Consider the following 13,657-nt stretch of genomic DNA (forward strand, 5'->3'; position numbering starts at 1 on the left):
GATTTAAAAGAAGGAAGAGTTAAATAGAAAGGGCGCCGGCCGCCGGGCGCGGGCGGGTTTACTTTACTTTGATTCCTCACTCGAGTTCCGAGGTCACGCACAGCATGGGTTCGTCCCCGACTCGCATGCTGAGGAACTATAACATAGAGGAGCGAGCGATGAAAGTCATCTCCAAAGACAAGCCGGTGATGGCTCCGAGACATCCCATACAAGTACATCAAGCCTCAGGTGAGTGTCATTTCTGAGCTCTGTTCGTTTCAATGCTACTTGCTCTTCCGAAGCTAATTTATGACGATTTACAGTTTATTTTTTATTTGTCGATTGCATTCAAAGTGAAGAAGCCAAAGTGAAGATTGCCAAAGAAGTGATATGATCCTCCGCGACCATTAGCGTTATCTAAAATTTCATTTTATGGCACAATAAAACGAGGAGCTGGGGGACGACCGCCTGCCATAACTGAGTGCTCAAACTGAACGGATCAATATTAAAATAAAATAAAAATCGTTTTTAATCAAGTAAAACAAATAAAATTACTTTTTAGAAATTTTTGAGTTTACGCCCGTATACTCCGACATTACCGCATTCTATAATAACACTTGAGTAATACGAATAGTGTGAGGTAACTTCGCTCGATTTTTAACTCATTCTATTTTCGGAATCATAAATGATTCATTCGCAGTGTCTCTTTGCAATGTGCTCTGAGCTCTCATTCTTTATTTATTTATTTTCATTTGCCGAAATATCTCATTCACATTCAGTAATTCGACCCCGTTCATTACACTGAGGGAATCTATTTATTATGTACGCAAGATGGCGGAATTTCTGGTTCCTTCCGTCCTTTCCTCATGTCCTTCGCCCCCATCCTCTCTCCTCCTCCCCACCCCACCCCATCTTTACTCTCTTCCCCCCCCCCCCCTCTTTCCCTCCCTCTTTCCCCCCCTCTTTCCTCCTCTTTCCCCCCGCTTTCCTCCTTTCAATGAAATTGTGTCTAAGTTGAACCCAGGTACTATGCTGTCTCCGATCACTGAGAGGCTTCCATAAGAACTCGGACGGACATCGCTCCGACACATTCCTGTGACATTTATTCTGTGTGGGAGTGTATACTCGAATGGTGCGTATAGTCCGGCAGAAGTATGACTGAACCTGGAAATTTTATGCAAAGTTTTTTTTTTGATTGATTTTGGTAGCCTAGGATCTACTCTTTCAGAATCTGCTGGGTGCACTCCGTGCACCCTTGATGGTTTTGAGAAATTCAAGATGGCGTCCAAGAAAAGTCCGGCAGAAGTATGACTGAACCTGGAAATTTTATGCAAAGTTTTTTTTTTGATTGATTTTGGTAGCCTAGGATCTACTCTTTCAGAATCTGCCGGGTGCACTCCGTGCACCCTTGAGCGTTTTGAGAAATTCAAGATGGCGTCCAAGAAAAGTCCGGCAGAAGTATGACTGAACCTGGAAATTTTATGCAAAGTTTTTTTTTTGATTGATTTTGGTAGCCTAGGATCTACTCTTTCACTGAGAATCTGCCGGGTGCACTCCGTGCACCCTTGAGCGTTTTGAGAAATTCAAGATGGCGTCCAAGATGGCTGTCGTTTCAGATAACTCCCTATAACTCCGGTAGTATTTGACCTAGGATGATAATTTTGGTGTCTAACCGTATGTTTTGAGGGGCAAGGAATCCATTGAAACCATTTATTTGACTGGTTGGGGATTGCATCATATAGAAATGCAATATGGCCGCCAATATGGCTGCCATATTACAAATTTCAAACAAAAACAAACAAATTCACTTGTATTCACTTTTATTCAAATACATTCACTTGGTCTAGAATGATAATTTTGGTGTCTATCCATATGTTTCGTGGACAAAGAATCCATTTAAGTGATTAAAACAGATGCATATGAATTACATCACAAGAATCTGTGACATTGTTCAATTGAATTAAAATGCTAAGTAAGAGTCTGGCTGCAACCTGCAGCATAACAAGCACAGAATATTGTAAATTTCAAACCAGCCTTCTTGCAGCTGCAAGAAAGCGTTCTGCAGGGGTTGTCACTCTTGCATCCACATCTGATCATACGCATGACAGTTTCTGGGGCGAGTTCAACATTTGCTGCATAACAAGCAAACAACGCTGCTCCCACCCTCTGGAACTCACTACCTCACACCATCAGAGACTCCTCCTCACTCACCACATTCAAAACATCACTAAAGACCCACCTGTTCAACGCTGCATTCAACATTCAACCCACAGCATTTAACCCCTGACTATCTCTTCTCCTTCTCCCTCCTTTTGCTTTAAATATTTCCCTATTGATTCTTGTCTTGTCTTTTTGATTCTTGTCTTATATATATGCCGTATATCGCTGCTGTTTGTTTTCTTGATTCTTGTCTTTTTGCAATTGTTGTTTTCATGTATTGTTATGCATTATGTTTTCCACTCTGTCAAAGCGCCTTTGGGCTTCTGGAAAAGCGCTATACAAAATAAATGAATTATTATTATTATTATTATTTGCGGGAAGGAGGACCGGTTGTAGCGTTTTCAGTTTCGAGTGTTTTACCCATCCGTACATTTCTGCATCAAGTTCAGGTGGATTGCTGTCTTCCAGTGAACGCCACACAATGGCTTGGTGATGGGCCCTTCTTACATTCTCTTTAAATGCCTCACTTGTAGGAGGAAGGGAACAAAGTTTTGGTGGTACCACGGAGGCCCGACCCGTTTTGGATGCCCACATCTTCCAGCGTGTTTCGGACATTGATTTACTCATAGAATATTGACCGTAACAGGCTGACATGAATGTGGTTGCCTGCGCAATCACTGATTCTATGGGAGAATCAATGACCCCTAAAAGTGACAGTGAGTGACCATCTTTCAGAACCTTCAATGCAGTACCTTTGCCAACCCCATAGCAGCATGCTACCGTATCACACCCAGTAAGAGCATGGGCTGGCAGGAGTTCATTCACAAAAGACACATGCTTCTCTACGGTTTTTCCAATGTCAATGACTGTTCGTTCCTTAATTGGTGATTCCATGGTGATACGATTTTTCATGCTTCCAGCGTGATAATAATGAAGCAAGAGAATGAAAACGTCAGTGTCATCGGATATCACAGTTATATCACTCTCTTCATTATTTCGAGCAGACAGCAGCACCTGTTGGACAATGATATTGTCCGCTTCCTCATGACTAGTTGAAAGGTCCGCCCTTCTGATCACTACACCACCATGGCTGATCTCAAATGGGGCAGCGTCCTCACCAAACACTATCAACTTGTGGCTTTGGGTGTATTCATGGAATGACTCGTCTTCAATCAGAAGTTTGACAATCAGGTTTATCAACTGCTTCTTGTTTTCGGTCACCGTCAACACAGTCTCTTGAGGTGGTAATTTGGTGTTCAACTGCAGCTCGTGGACTCGGCTAACTCCAGTGGCCCTAGCACTTCTGGTGACACTCTTAGTACTGTAATCGTAGTACCGATCGAACACTAGGTGAACGTCCCCAACTTTTAGTCTCTTGGCAATGGCGTGTTTCAAGTTGTTTGCGTAGTGTGTAGTGGTGCCCTCTGCAGGCCAAGGAATCACCCAGAGTAGGGCTGAACCATCAATCACAACTACTGAAGTTTCACTTGCTGTTGTCCGAGCAGATACCTCAACCAGAAGCTGTCGCTTTAAGGAAGACTTTGATGTTGCAGCTCTCATTTCTCCTGTGGGGTCAAACATAGACGTTGGTACTGGGGCCAATTCGTAGGATAGGACATCTTTTATGTCAACATCACGCCCACTTCTAGACTGTTGGCCTATGACCCTGGAGTAGATGACATTCATGTCGTACACTTTACTACCTCCCACATTCACATGTTTCTTTGTAGCCACCATGGTAGTCACGGTCTTGTGAATTGTTTCATGTAAGCCATCAGGTAAGTTCTCTCCAAATTCGCACATCTGTTCGAATCCTTTCTGCACAGCGTCCTGCACATTCACTGCCGGGGTTCCATGTAGACCAGTTGCAATGTTCACTAGATCCTGTGGATGTTTCTCGGGATCAAGTGGATCGATACATTTTTGAAGCTTCCTCCTTATGGCTTCTCGGTCCTTGTTGTCATTCTCTATCCGTGCCTTCTTTTCTTCCTTATGTTCACTTCCTTGGTCTCCAGAGTCTCCAAGCATTTCGTCCAGAGCAGCCTCCACAGTACTACATGTATGAAGACTAAATGCCCAGACCTTGAGCGTATCCGGCTTCAATGTTATTCCTATGATGCCATTTGGGGCATGGCCATATCTCATGAAAGTAGTTTCTATAAACATATCACTCCACAGGCCATTCCATAGCCCGCGCTGGTGCCTCATCACATGCTCCCCTTTCATGAACCGGACTAGTACCTCTTCTGGGAGGGCTTCCATTGCCCTTAGGTAGCACAACCCATACCTTGCATAATGCACATGGCCAGCGGCAAAGAAATAGGGAAGCATTTGTTTGCATGCCTCAAGATGCAACAGCCAATCAGCCTCCCGCTCAGCTCGGACAAACCTCATCATAAGGAACACTGGTTTGATTAACATGTCCACCCACAGTTTGGCAGTCTTACTCCTTTTGGCTATGTTCTCCAAGACCTCCATGAAGTCCTCCTTTGACTCAAGTGTATTGCAATCAAGTACTCCTCGAAGAACTTCCTCAGCCAGCATTCTCAATGCTCGAACGTTCTGCGGAAATTTCTTTCCAGTCAACAGACACACAGACACACACACATGCACACAGAGATTACTGGAATTATAGATAGATGGCGGCCATATTGCATTTCTATATGATGCAATCCCCAACCAGTCAAATAAATGGTTTCAATGGATACCTTGCCCCTCAAAACATACGGTTAGACACCAAAATTATCATCCTAGGTCAAATACTACCGGAGTTATAGGGAGTTATCTGAAACGACAGCCATCTTGGACGCCATCTTGAATTTCTCAAAACGCTCAAGGGTGCACGGAGTGCACCCGGCAGATTCTCAGTGAAAGAGTAGATCCTAGGCTACCAAAATCAATCAAAAAAAAAACTTTGCATAAAATTTCCAGGTTCAGTCATACTTCTGCCGGACTTTTCTTGGACGCCATCTTGAATTTCTCAAAACCATCAAGGGTGAACGGAGTGCACCCGGCAGATTCTGAAAGAGTAGACCCTAGGCTACCAAAATCAATAAAAAAAAAAAACTTTGCATAAAATTTCCAGGTTCAGCCAAAAAATTGGATTTGGCAACCGGACGAGTATTGCTAATGCTAGATGTTCTAGGCTTGCTTGCACTAATTGCTAATCCATTGTTACTTCTTTGATTATGGTATACTTTTTTTTTCTTTTTTCTTTTGTATGCTGAATCGAGGCTCGTGAAAGAGCTAACATTTATTTCACAAACAAATCGACCAGACAAACAAAATATATAAAAAGAGGGAGCGGAAGACAAGATGGGGAGAGAAGGGGAAGCACACAAACACAACATTTGAGAGCAGGGAGATGTGTGGGAGAGACGGGGCTTGGGGGCAGGAGGCGTGGGAAGGGGGGAGGGGGGGTGGGAGAAGTATAAAACACAAGGACACCAAGGACTTCCAGGACAGAAGTTGGTATTTCAAAAAGTGGATTTGGGGTGAAAATAGTGGGGGTAGAAAAGGTCAAGGTTTTGGATGGGGGAAGATAAGAGATGGTGGTGAACAGCTGTTTTAAAGACCTGGAGGGTGGAGTGGGATTGAAGAGAGTGAGAGAGTTTGTTCCAGAGGCAGGAGAAAAGAGGAATGAAGGCATGAAGGTGAGCAGAGAGTCTTGATTGTGGCAGTTTAACCATAAGAGGGTTGCAGGCAGATCTTGTGTGACCTGTAGGAATATTTGGGGGACAGAGCCCAGAGAGAGCTGGGGGGGCAAGGCCAGAGATGAGTCGGGAGAAGACGGAAAGACCACCAAACTGCCTGTGGTGAGTGAGTGAAAGGTCCTTGGAGTTAGCTTCATCGCGGGAGATTCCAATGATTCTGAACGCTTTGGTTTCAACAGCGTGAAGAAGAGCTAGGTGTGAGGCAGGAGCACCAGCCCAGAGGGGAGAGCAGTATTCCATTGAGCTGTGGATGAAAGCCTTGTATGTGGTGAGGAGCTCAGGTGTGCCAAGGAAGGACTTCGCACGACGGAGGATGCCCAGTCGGCGACTGGCTTTGGAGGCCAGATTTGAAATGTGGTTTTCCCAGGAAAGATCATGGCAGATAGTGAGTCCCAAAAGCTTGAGTGACAGAACTTCTTGGAGAGGATTATTCAGAAAGTGGATGGGAGGATTGTCCAGTCTGTCTTTTCGGAGAGACATCGTAAGAGTGTGAGATTTGTCAGGATTGAAAGACATGTTCCACTTGTTTGCCCAGTCTGATTTTGTCCAGGTCTGCAGAGAGTGAGGAGGCTGCAGACTGCCGATCTGAGGGATGAGGAATGGAGCGACAGAGTAGAGTCATCAGCAAAGAGATAGAGAGGATTTTCAAGAGAGTCAGAGAGATCATTGATGAAGACCAGAAAAAGCACAGGGCCCAGAACACTGCCTTGGGAAACTCCAGCCAGAACAGGAGGAGGAGATGAGAGAAACCCATTCAGGGCCACACGTTGACTATGTCTTGAGAGGAAGTCCGCCAGCCATGCGTGGAGATTTCCATGGATACCAAAGGAGGAGAGTTTGGTGAGCAGAGCAGGGTGCCAGACCGTATCGAAGGCACGTGATATGTCAAGGGAGACAGCTCTAATTTCCTGTTTGGCATTGAGGACCTCCATCCATTGTTGAGAAAGCAGAAGCAGCATGTCCAGAGTAGGGTGACCAGGTCTGAAACCAAATTGATGATCAGAGATCAAGCCATTGGAGAAGAGGAAAGATTTCATATCTGAAGCAATGATGGATTCCATGACTTTGCTGATAATTGGGAGAAGGCTGATTGGTCTGTAGTTGCTAGGATCTGTTTTTGCACCTTTTTTGTGCAAAGCGGTGATGTTGGCTGATTTCCAAGCAGATGGCAGATGACCTTTAGCAAAAGAGAGGGTGAAGAGAACAGAGAGAGGGAGTGAAAGAGCGGAAGAACAGGATTTTAGGACCCGTGGGCTGATACCGTCAGGTCCAGTTGCAGAATCAGAATCAGAGTTGAGGGTTGACAGAAACTTTTCCACCTTGTCAGGAGGAAAGGACACAGAGTCCAGGAGCAGCTGGGTATGACTGGGTACGGTGGGTACAGAGAGGGATGGGTTTGGGACACAAGATTTAGAGGCAAACACAGAGTTGAGGCATTCAGCTTTTTCACATGCGGAGTCAGTCGTGTAGCTGTTTGAGGTGAGGAAGGGGATGGAGGGGGAACAAACACCAGAAACAGATTTGAACAGATGCCACCAGGATTTGGAAGAGGGAGACAGATAAGAGAGTTTGGTCTTGAGAACGGAGAGATATTGTTTCCTGGCTCTCCTGAGGGTGGACACACACTTGTTGTGGGCTCTGTGAAAGGAAATGAGATTTCCTTCCGTTGGATGTCCTTTCCAGGAGACTAAAGCAAGTTGTTTCTGGGCAACAGCCTCACCACAAGATTCCGTGTACCATGGACGGGAGGAAGGGTATTTCAGCTGAAGACGAGATGGGATAAATCTGTGCATGAGAGAGAGCAATTTACTTTGGAAGATTTCCCAGGATGAGTTGATGTCAGAGGCGGTAGAGATTGGAGACCAGTCCAGATGATTGATGGCTGCTTGAAAACCGTGCCAGTTGGCCTGAGTGAAATGCCAGACTCGTCCACGCTGAGGAGGCTCTCTGAGAATGGTCAGAGAGATGTCCACTTTAACAAGCACATGATCAGATGAGCCGATTGGAGCAGATGAGCCGATTGGAGCAGAAGAAGAGCAGCAGACATTTTCAGCGAAGTTAGTCATAACCAAGTCCAGAAGAGAAATGCTCCGTTGACTGAGATCCGGGTCGGGAAATTGACAGATTGTGTCAGTCCCAGTGAGTCGCAGAAGTCCTTTGCTGAAGAGCCATGGCTGGTGAGAGAGGTACCCACACCCAGCCAACTGGCACGGTGACGATTGAAATCACCACATATGAGGAAGAGAGAGTTGGGATGGGTCGATAGAAGTTGGTCCATATCAGACAGCGAGATGTAGATGGAGTCATCACTGTTTGGTGGACGGTACAACACACATATGAACAAAAGGTGGGAGCGAAGGGGAAGCCGTAGCCAAAGGTATTCCTGGGGGTGAGGTGGAGAGAGGGCAGTGCAGGGCGAGTGAGGAAGAGTTTTTTTTATAAAGATAGCAACCCCACCTCCAGGACGAGGCTCAGGGCTATCATACCGGAGGAGGGAGTAACCTGGGAGAGATGCCAAGGAATCAGAGACATCATGAAGGAGGAAAGTTTCTGTTGAGCAGATCACGTCTGGTTTGTCAGAAGCAACCTGTATGGAGAGATCAGTCAAGTTTGAGCGAAGGCCCCGGATGTTTGAGGTCCATACCGTTGATGAAGAGGAAGGGGGGGCATCGGATACAGAACAGGGGGGGGGAGGGGTAGGGTAAGATGTGGAAGAGGTAGGGAGAGCTGGTGAAGGTGTGTCAGAGATTTCAGAATAGCTTGGAGAAAGGGAAGAATGGGGCGGACAAAAGGTTTGATGGCGATTTGGTGAGGCACAGTGAGGTGTTATTTGAGGAGGGGGAAGAGCGAGGCAGAAGGTTGGGGGAGATGAAGGTGAAAGTTGGAAGGGGGAAGAAGTGGGGAGGATGATTTGAGGAGGAGGAGGAGGGGTGAGAGGGGAGGGGAGGAGCGAGGGAGAGTCTCGGAGGGGAGGGGTGTGGGGGGAGTTTAGGAGGGAAGGGGCAAGGGGGGAAGATTTGAAAGAGATGGGTAATGGGGAAGATTTGGAGGTGAGGGGCAAGGGGGTTGATTTGGAGGCGAGGGGTGATGGGGAAGTTTTGGAGGGGAGGGGTGATGGGGAAGTTTTTGAGGGGATGGGTGATGGGGAAGATTTGGAGGGGAGGGGCGATGGGGAAGATTTGGAGGGGAGGGGGAAGATTTGAAAGGGATGGGGCAAGGGGGAATATTTGAAAGATGGGTGATGGGGAAGATTTGGAGGGGAGAGGCAAGGGGGTAGATTTGGAGGGGAGGGGTGATGGGGAAGTTTTGGAGGGGAGGGGTGATGGGGAAGTTTTGGAGGGGAGGGGTGATGTGGAAGTTTTGGAGGGGAGGGGTGATGGGGAAGTTTTTGAGGGAAGGGGTGATGGGGAAGATTTGGAGGGGAGGGGTGAGATTGGATTTTAGAAAGTGTACGATTAATGGGAAACGGACATTTATTGCAAAATGAGTTTCTTGAGACCTTCGAGTCAAAAATACGTTTGAGGACGCTGAAGGAGGGGTGGAGTGCAGGAGAGTTTCGGGAATGTAGAAAAAAGGAACTGTAAGAGATGGAATTTTTTTTTGGAATGAATAGATTTGGTGAGCAAGTCGAAAGCATCCTTTTATAGAAGAAGAAGAAAAAGGTGTAATAATAAATGACAGAATACAGTTCTTCAGGGGAAAGTTTAAACATTTTTAACAACGTGATCACGAACAACGTGATCACGAGCAACGTGATCACGAACAACGTGATCGAAGAACGAACGAACGAATAAGAACAGAGAAGGAAATTTTTTTGGGGGTTTTTTTTTTCCAGTTGATATTTTAAACAAGGAAGCATGGGGTGAAAGACTGGGACAAAAACAGAGAATGACAGTAATTGCAGCGCAATCGACGGACCGCTGAGAGAAAAACAAAGCTTCAAGGTCGGACACGGTAGCCCACTAGGCCTCAGAATACGCGACACGAATTAACCGACGATTTTGTATACAGGTATGAAAAAATTAACACCGAGAGTCTTTCTAAAGACACACCATAGGTACACACACCGAGAGATAGATACAGTTTCGACAAAAACACAATTGTGAAAAATTACTTAACTTCGAAAGCGTGAGCGCATGGACAGCTTCGAAAAGACGTAACCTCCAATCTTGCGCATGCGCAAAAAAGACAGGAAGAGGAGATCTGGTGTAGATCTGGTACTGATACAATGCTTGTGATTTCTTACAGGTGTTGCTCGAGATCGAAACTGAATTAAACCTACTATTGCGACAATGTTGTAGATCTGGTTTTTACAACACCCCTCTCTTTTCCCCTCTCTTTTCCCCTCTCTTTTCCCCTCTCTTTCCTCCTCTCTTTCCCCCTCTTTCCCCCCTCTTTCCCTCTTTCTTTACCCCTCTCTCTTTACCCCTCTCTCTTTACCCCTCTCTCTTTACCCCTCTCTCTTTACCCCTCTCTCTTTACCCCTCTCTCTTTACCCCTCTCTCTTTACACCTCTCTCTTTATTCCTCTCTCTTTACCCCTCTCTCTTTACCCCTCTCTCTCTTTACCCCTCTCTCTCTTTACCCCTCTCTCTCTTTACCCCTCTCTCTCTTTACCCCTCTCTCTTTGTCCCTCTCTCTTTGTTCCTCTCTCTTTATCCCTCTCTCTTTATCCCTCTCTCTTTGTCCCTCTCTCTTTATCCCTCTCTCTTTATCCCTCTCTCTTTATCCCTCTCTCTTTATCCCTCTCTCTTTATCCCTCTCTCTTTATCCCTCTCTCTTTATCCCTCTCTCTTTATCCCTCTCTCTTTATCCCTCTCTCTTTATCCCTCTCTCTTTATCCCTCTCTCTTTATCCCTCTCTCTTTATCCCCATCTCTTTGTCCCCCTCTCTTTATCCCTCTCTCTTTATCCCTCTCTCTTTATCCCTCTCTCTTTATCCCTCTCTCTTTATCCCTCTCTCTTTATCCCTCTCTCTTTATCCCCCTCTTTATCCCCCTCTTTATCCCCTCTCTTTATCCCTCTCTATTTATCCCTCTCTCTTTATTCCTCTCTCTTTATCCCTCTCTCTTTATCCCTCTCTCTTTATTCCTCTCTCTTTATCCCTCTCTCTTTATCCCCCTCTCTTTATCCCCCTCTCTTTATCCCCCTCTCTTTATCCCCCACTCTTTATCCCCCACTCTTTATCCCCCACTCTTTATCCCCCACTCTTTATCCCCCACTCTTTATCCCCCACTCTTTATCCCCCACTCTTTATCACTCTCTCTTTATCCCTCTCTCTTTATCCCTCTCTCTTTATCCCTCTCTCTTTATCCCTCTCTCTTTATCCCTCTCTCTTTATCCCTCTCTCTTTGTCCCTCTCTCTTTGTCCCTCTCTCTTTGTCCCTCTCTCTTTGTCCCTCTCTCTTTGTCCCTCTCTCTTTGCTGCTCTCTCTTTATCCCTCTCTCTTTATCCCTCTCTCTTTATGCCTCTCTCTTTATCCCTCTCTCTTTATCCCTCTCTCTTTATCCCTCTCTCTTTATCCCTCTCTATTTATCCCTCTCTCTTTATCCCTCTCTCTTTATTCCTCCCTCTTTATCCCTCTCTCTTTATCCCTCTCTTTATCCCTCTCTTTATCCCTCTCTTTATCCCTCTCTCTTTATCCCTCTCTCTTTATCCCTCTCTCTTTATCCCTCTCTCTTTATCCCTCTCTCTTTATCCCTCCCTCTTTATCCCTCCCTCTTTATCCCTCTCTTTATCCCTCTCTCTTTATCCCTCTCTCTTTATCCCTCTCTCTTTATCCCTCTCTCTTTATCCCTCTCTCTTTATCCCTCTCTCTTTATCCCTCTCTCTTTATCCCTCTCTCTTTATCCCTCTCTCTTTGTCCCTCTCTGTTTGTCCCTCTCTGTTTGTCCCTCTCTGTTTGTCCCTCTCTCTTTGTCCCCTCTCTTTGTTCTCCTCTCTTTGTTCCCCTCTCTTTGTTCCCCTCTCTTTGTTCCCCTCTCTTTGTTCCCCTCTCTTTGTTCCCCTCTCTTTGTTCCCCTCTCTTTGTTCCCCTCTCTTTGTTCCCCTCTCTTTGTTCCCCTCTCTTTGTTCCCCTCTCTTTGTTCCCCTCTCTTTGTTCCCCTCTCTTTGTCCCCCTCTCTTTGTCCCCATCTCTTTATCCCTCTCTCTTTATCCCTCTCTCTTTATCCCTCTCTCTTTATCCCTCTCTCTTTATCCCTCTCTCTTTATCCCTCTCTCTTTATCCCTCTCTCTTTATCCCCCTCTTTATCCCCCTCTTTATCCCCCTCTCTTTATCCCTCTATTTATCCCTCTCTTTATTCCTCTCTCTTTATCCCTCTCTCTTTATCCCTCTCTCTTTATCCCCCACTCTTTATCCCCCACTCTTTATCCCCCACTCTTTATCCCTCTCTCTTTATCCCTCTCTCTTTATCCCTCTCTCTTTATCCCTCTCTCTTTATCCCTCTCTCTTTGTCCCTCTCTCTTTGTCCCTCTCTCTTTGTCCCTCTCTCTTTGTCCCTCTCTCTTTATCCCTCTCTCTTTATGCCTCTCTCTTTATCCCTCTCTCTTTATCCCTCTCTCTTTATCCCTCTCTCTTTATCCCTCTCTCTTTATCCCTCTCTCTTTATCCCTCTCTCTTTATCCCTCTCTCTTTATCCCTCTCTATTTATCCCTCTCTATTTATCCCTCTCTATTTATCCCTCTCTATTTATCCCTCTCTCTTTATCCCTCTCTCTTTATCCCTCTCTCTTTATCCCTCTCTCTTTGTCCCTCTCTCTTTGTCCCTCTCTCTTTGTCCCTCTCTCTTTGTCCCTCTCTCTTTGTCCCTCTCTTTATCCCTCTCTCTTTATCCTTCTCTCTTTATCCTTCTCTCTTTATCCCTCTCTCTTTATCCCTCTCTCTTTATCCCTCTCTCTTTATCCCTCTCTCTTTATCCCTCTCTCTTTATCCCTCTCTCTTTATCCCTCTCTTTATCCCTCTCTTTATCCCTCTCTTTTTATCCCTCTCTCTTTATCCCTCTCTCTTTATCCCTCTCTCTTTATCCCTCTCTCTTTGTCCCTCTCTCTTTGTCCCTCTCTCTTTGTCCCTCTCTCTTTGTCCCTCTCTCTTTGTCCCTCTCTCTTTGTCCCTCTCTCTTTGTCCCTCTCTCTTTGTTCCCCTCTCTTTGTTCCCCTCTCTTTGTTCCCCCTCTCTTTATCCCTCTCTCTTTGTCCCCATCTCTTTGTCCCCCTCTCTTTATCCCTCTCTCTTTATCCCTCTCTCTTTATCCCTCTCTCTTTATCCCTCTCTCTTTATCCCCCTCTTTATCCCCCTCTTTATCCCCCTCTTTATCCCCCTCTTTATCCCTCTCTATTTATCCCTCTCTCTTTACCCCTCTCTCTTTACCCTCTCTCTTTATCCCTCTCTCTTTATCCCTCTCTCTTTATCCCTCTCTCTTTATCCCTCTCTCTTTATCCCTCTCTCTTTATCCCTCTCTCTTTATCCCTCTCTCTTTATCCCTCTCTTTGTCCCTCTTTGTCCCTCTCTCTTTGTTCCCCTCTCTTTGTCCCCCTCTCTTTGTTCCCTCTCTTTGTTCCCCTCTCTTTGTTCCCCTCTCTTTGTTCCCCTCTCTTTGTTCCCCTCTCTTTGTTCCCCTCTCTTTGTTCCCCTCTCTTTGTCCCCCTCTCTTTGTCCCCCTCTCTTTGTCCCCCTCTCTTTGTCCCCCTCTCTTTGTCCCTCTCTTTATCCCTCTCTCTTTATCCCTCTCTCTTTATCCCTCTCTCTTTATCCCTCTCTCTTTATCCCTCTCTCTTTATCCCTCTCTCTTTATCCCTCTCTCTTTAT

General features: G+C 45.9%; 1 protein-coding gene across 3 annotated transcripts in view; it reads left to right on the forward strand.

Moving 5' to 3' along the window:
* The window catches only part of NDUFAF4 (NADH:ubiquinone oxidoreductase complex assembly factor 4), a 29,154-nt gene continuing 15,497 nt past the window's right edge, over positions 1 to 13,657 (forward strand). For all 3 annotated transcript variants that reach the window (XM_068135964.2, XM_068135965.2, XM_068135966.2), the window contains exon 1: positions 1 to 228. In XM_068135964.2, coding sequence (XP_067992065.1) covers positions 105 to 228 — 124 coding nt within the window. In that variant the 5' untranslated portion in view covers positions 1 to 104. The remainder of the gene's footprint in view (positions 229 to 13,657) is intronic.

The sequence above is a fragment of the Myxine glutinosa genome, chromosome 14 (genome assembly GCF_964187855.1).
Source record: "Myxine glutinosa chromosome 14, kmMyxGlut1.1, whole genome shotgun sequence".
Lineage (NCBI taxonomy): Eukaryota > Metazoa > Chordata > Myxini > Myxiniformes > Myxinidae > Myxine > Myxine glutinosa.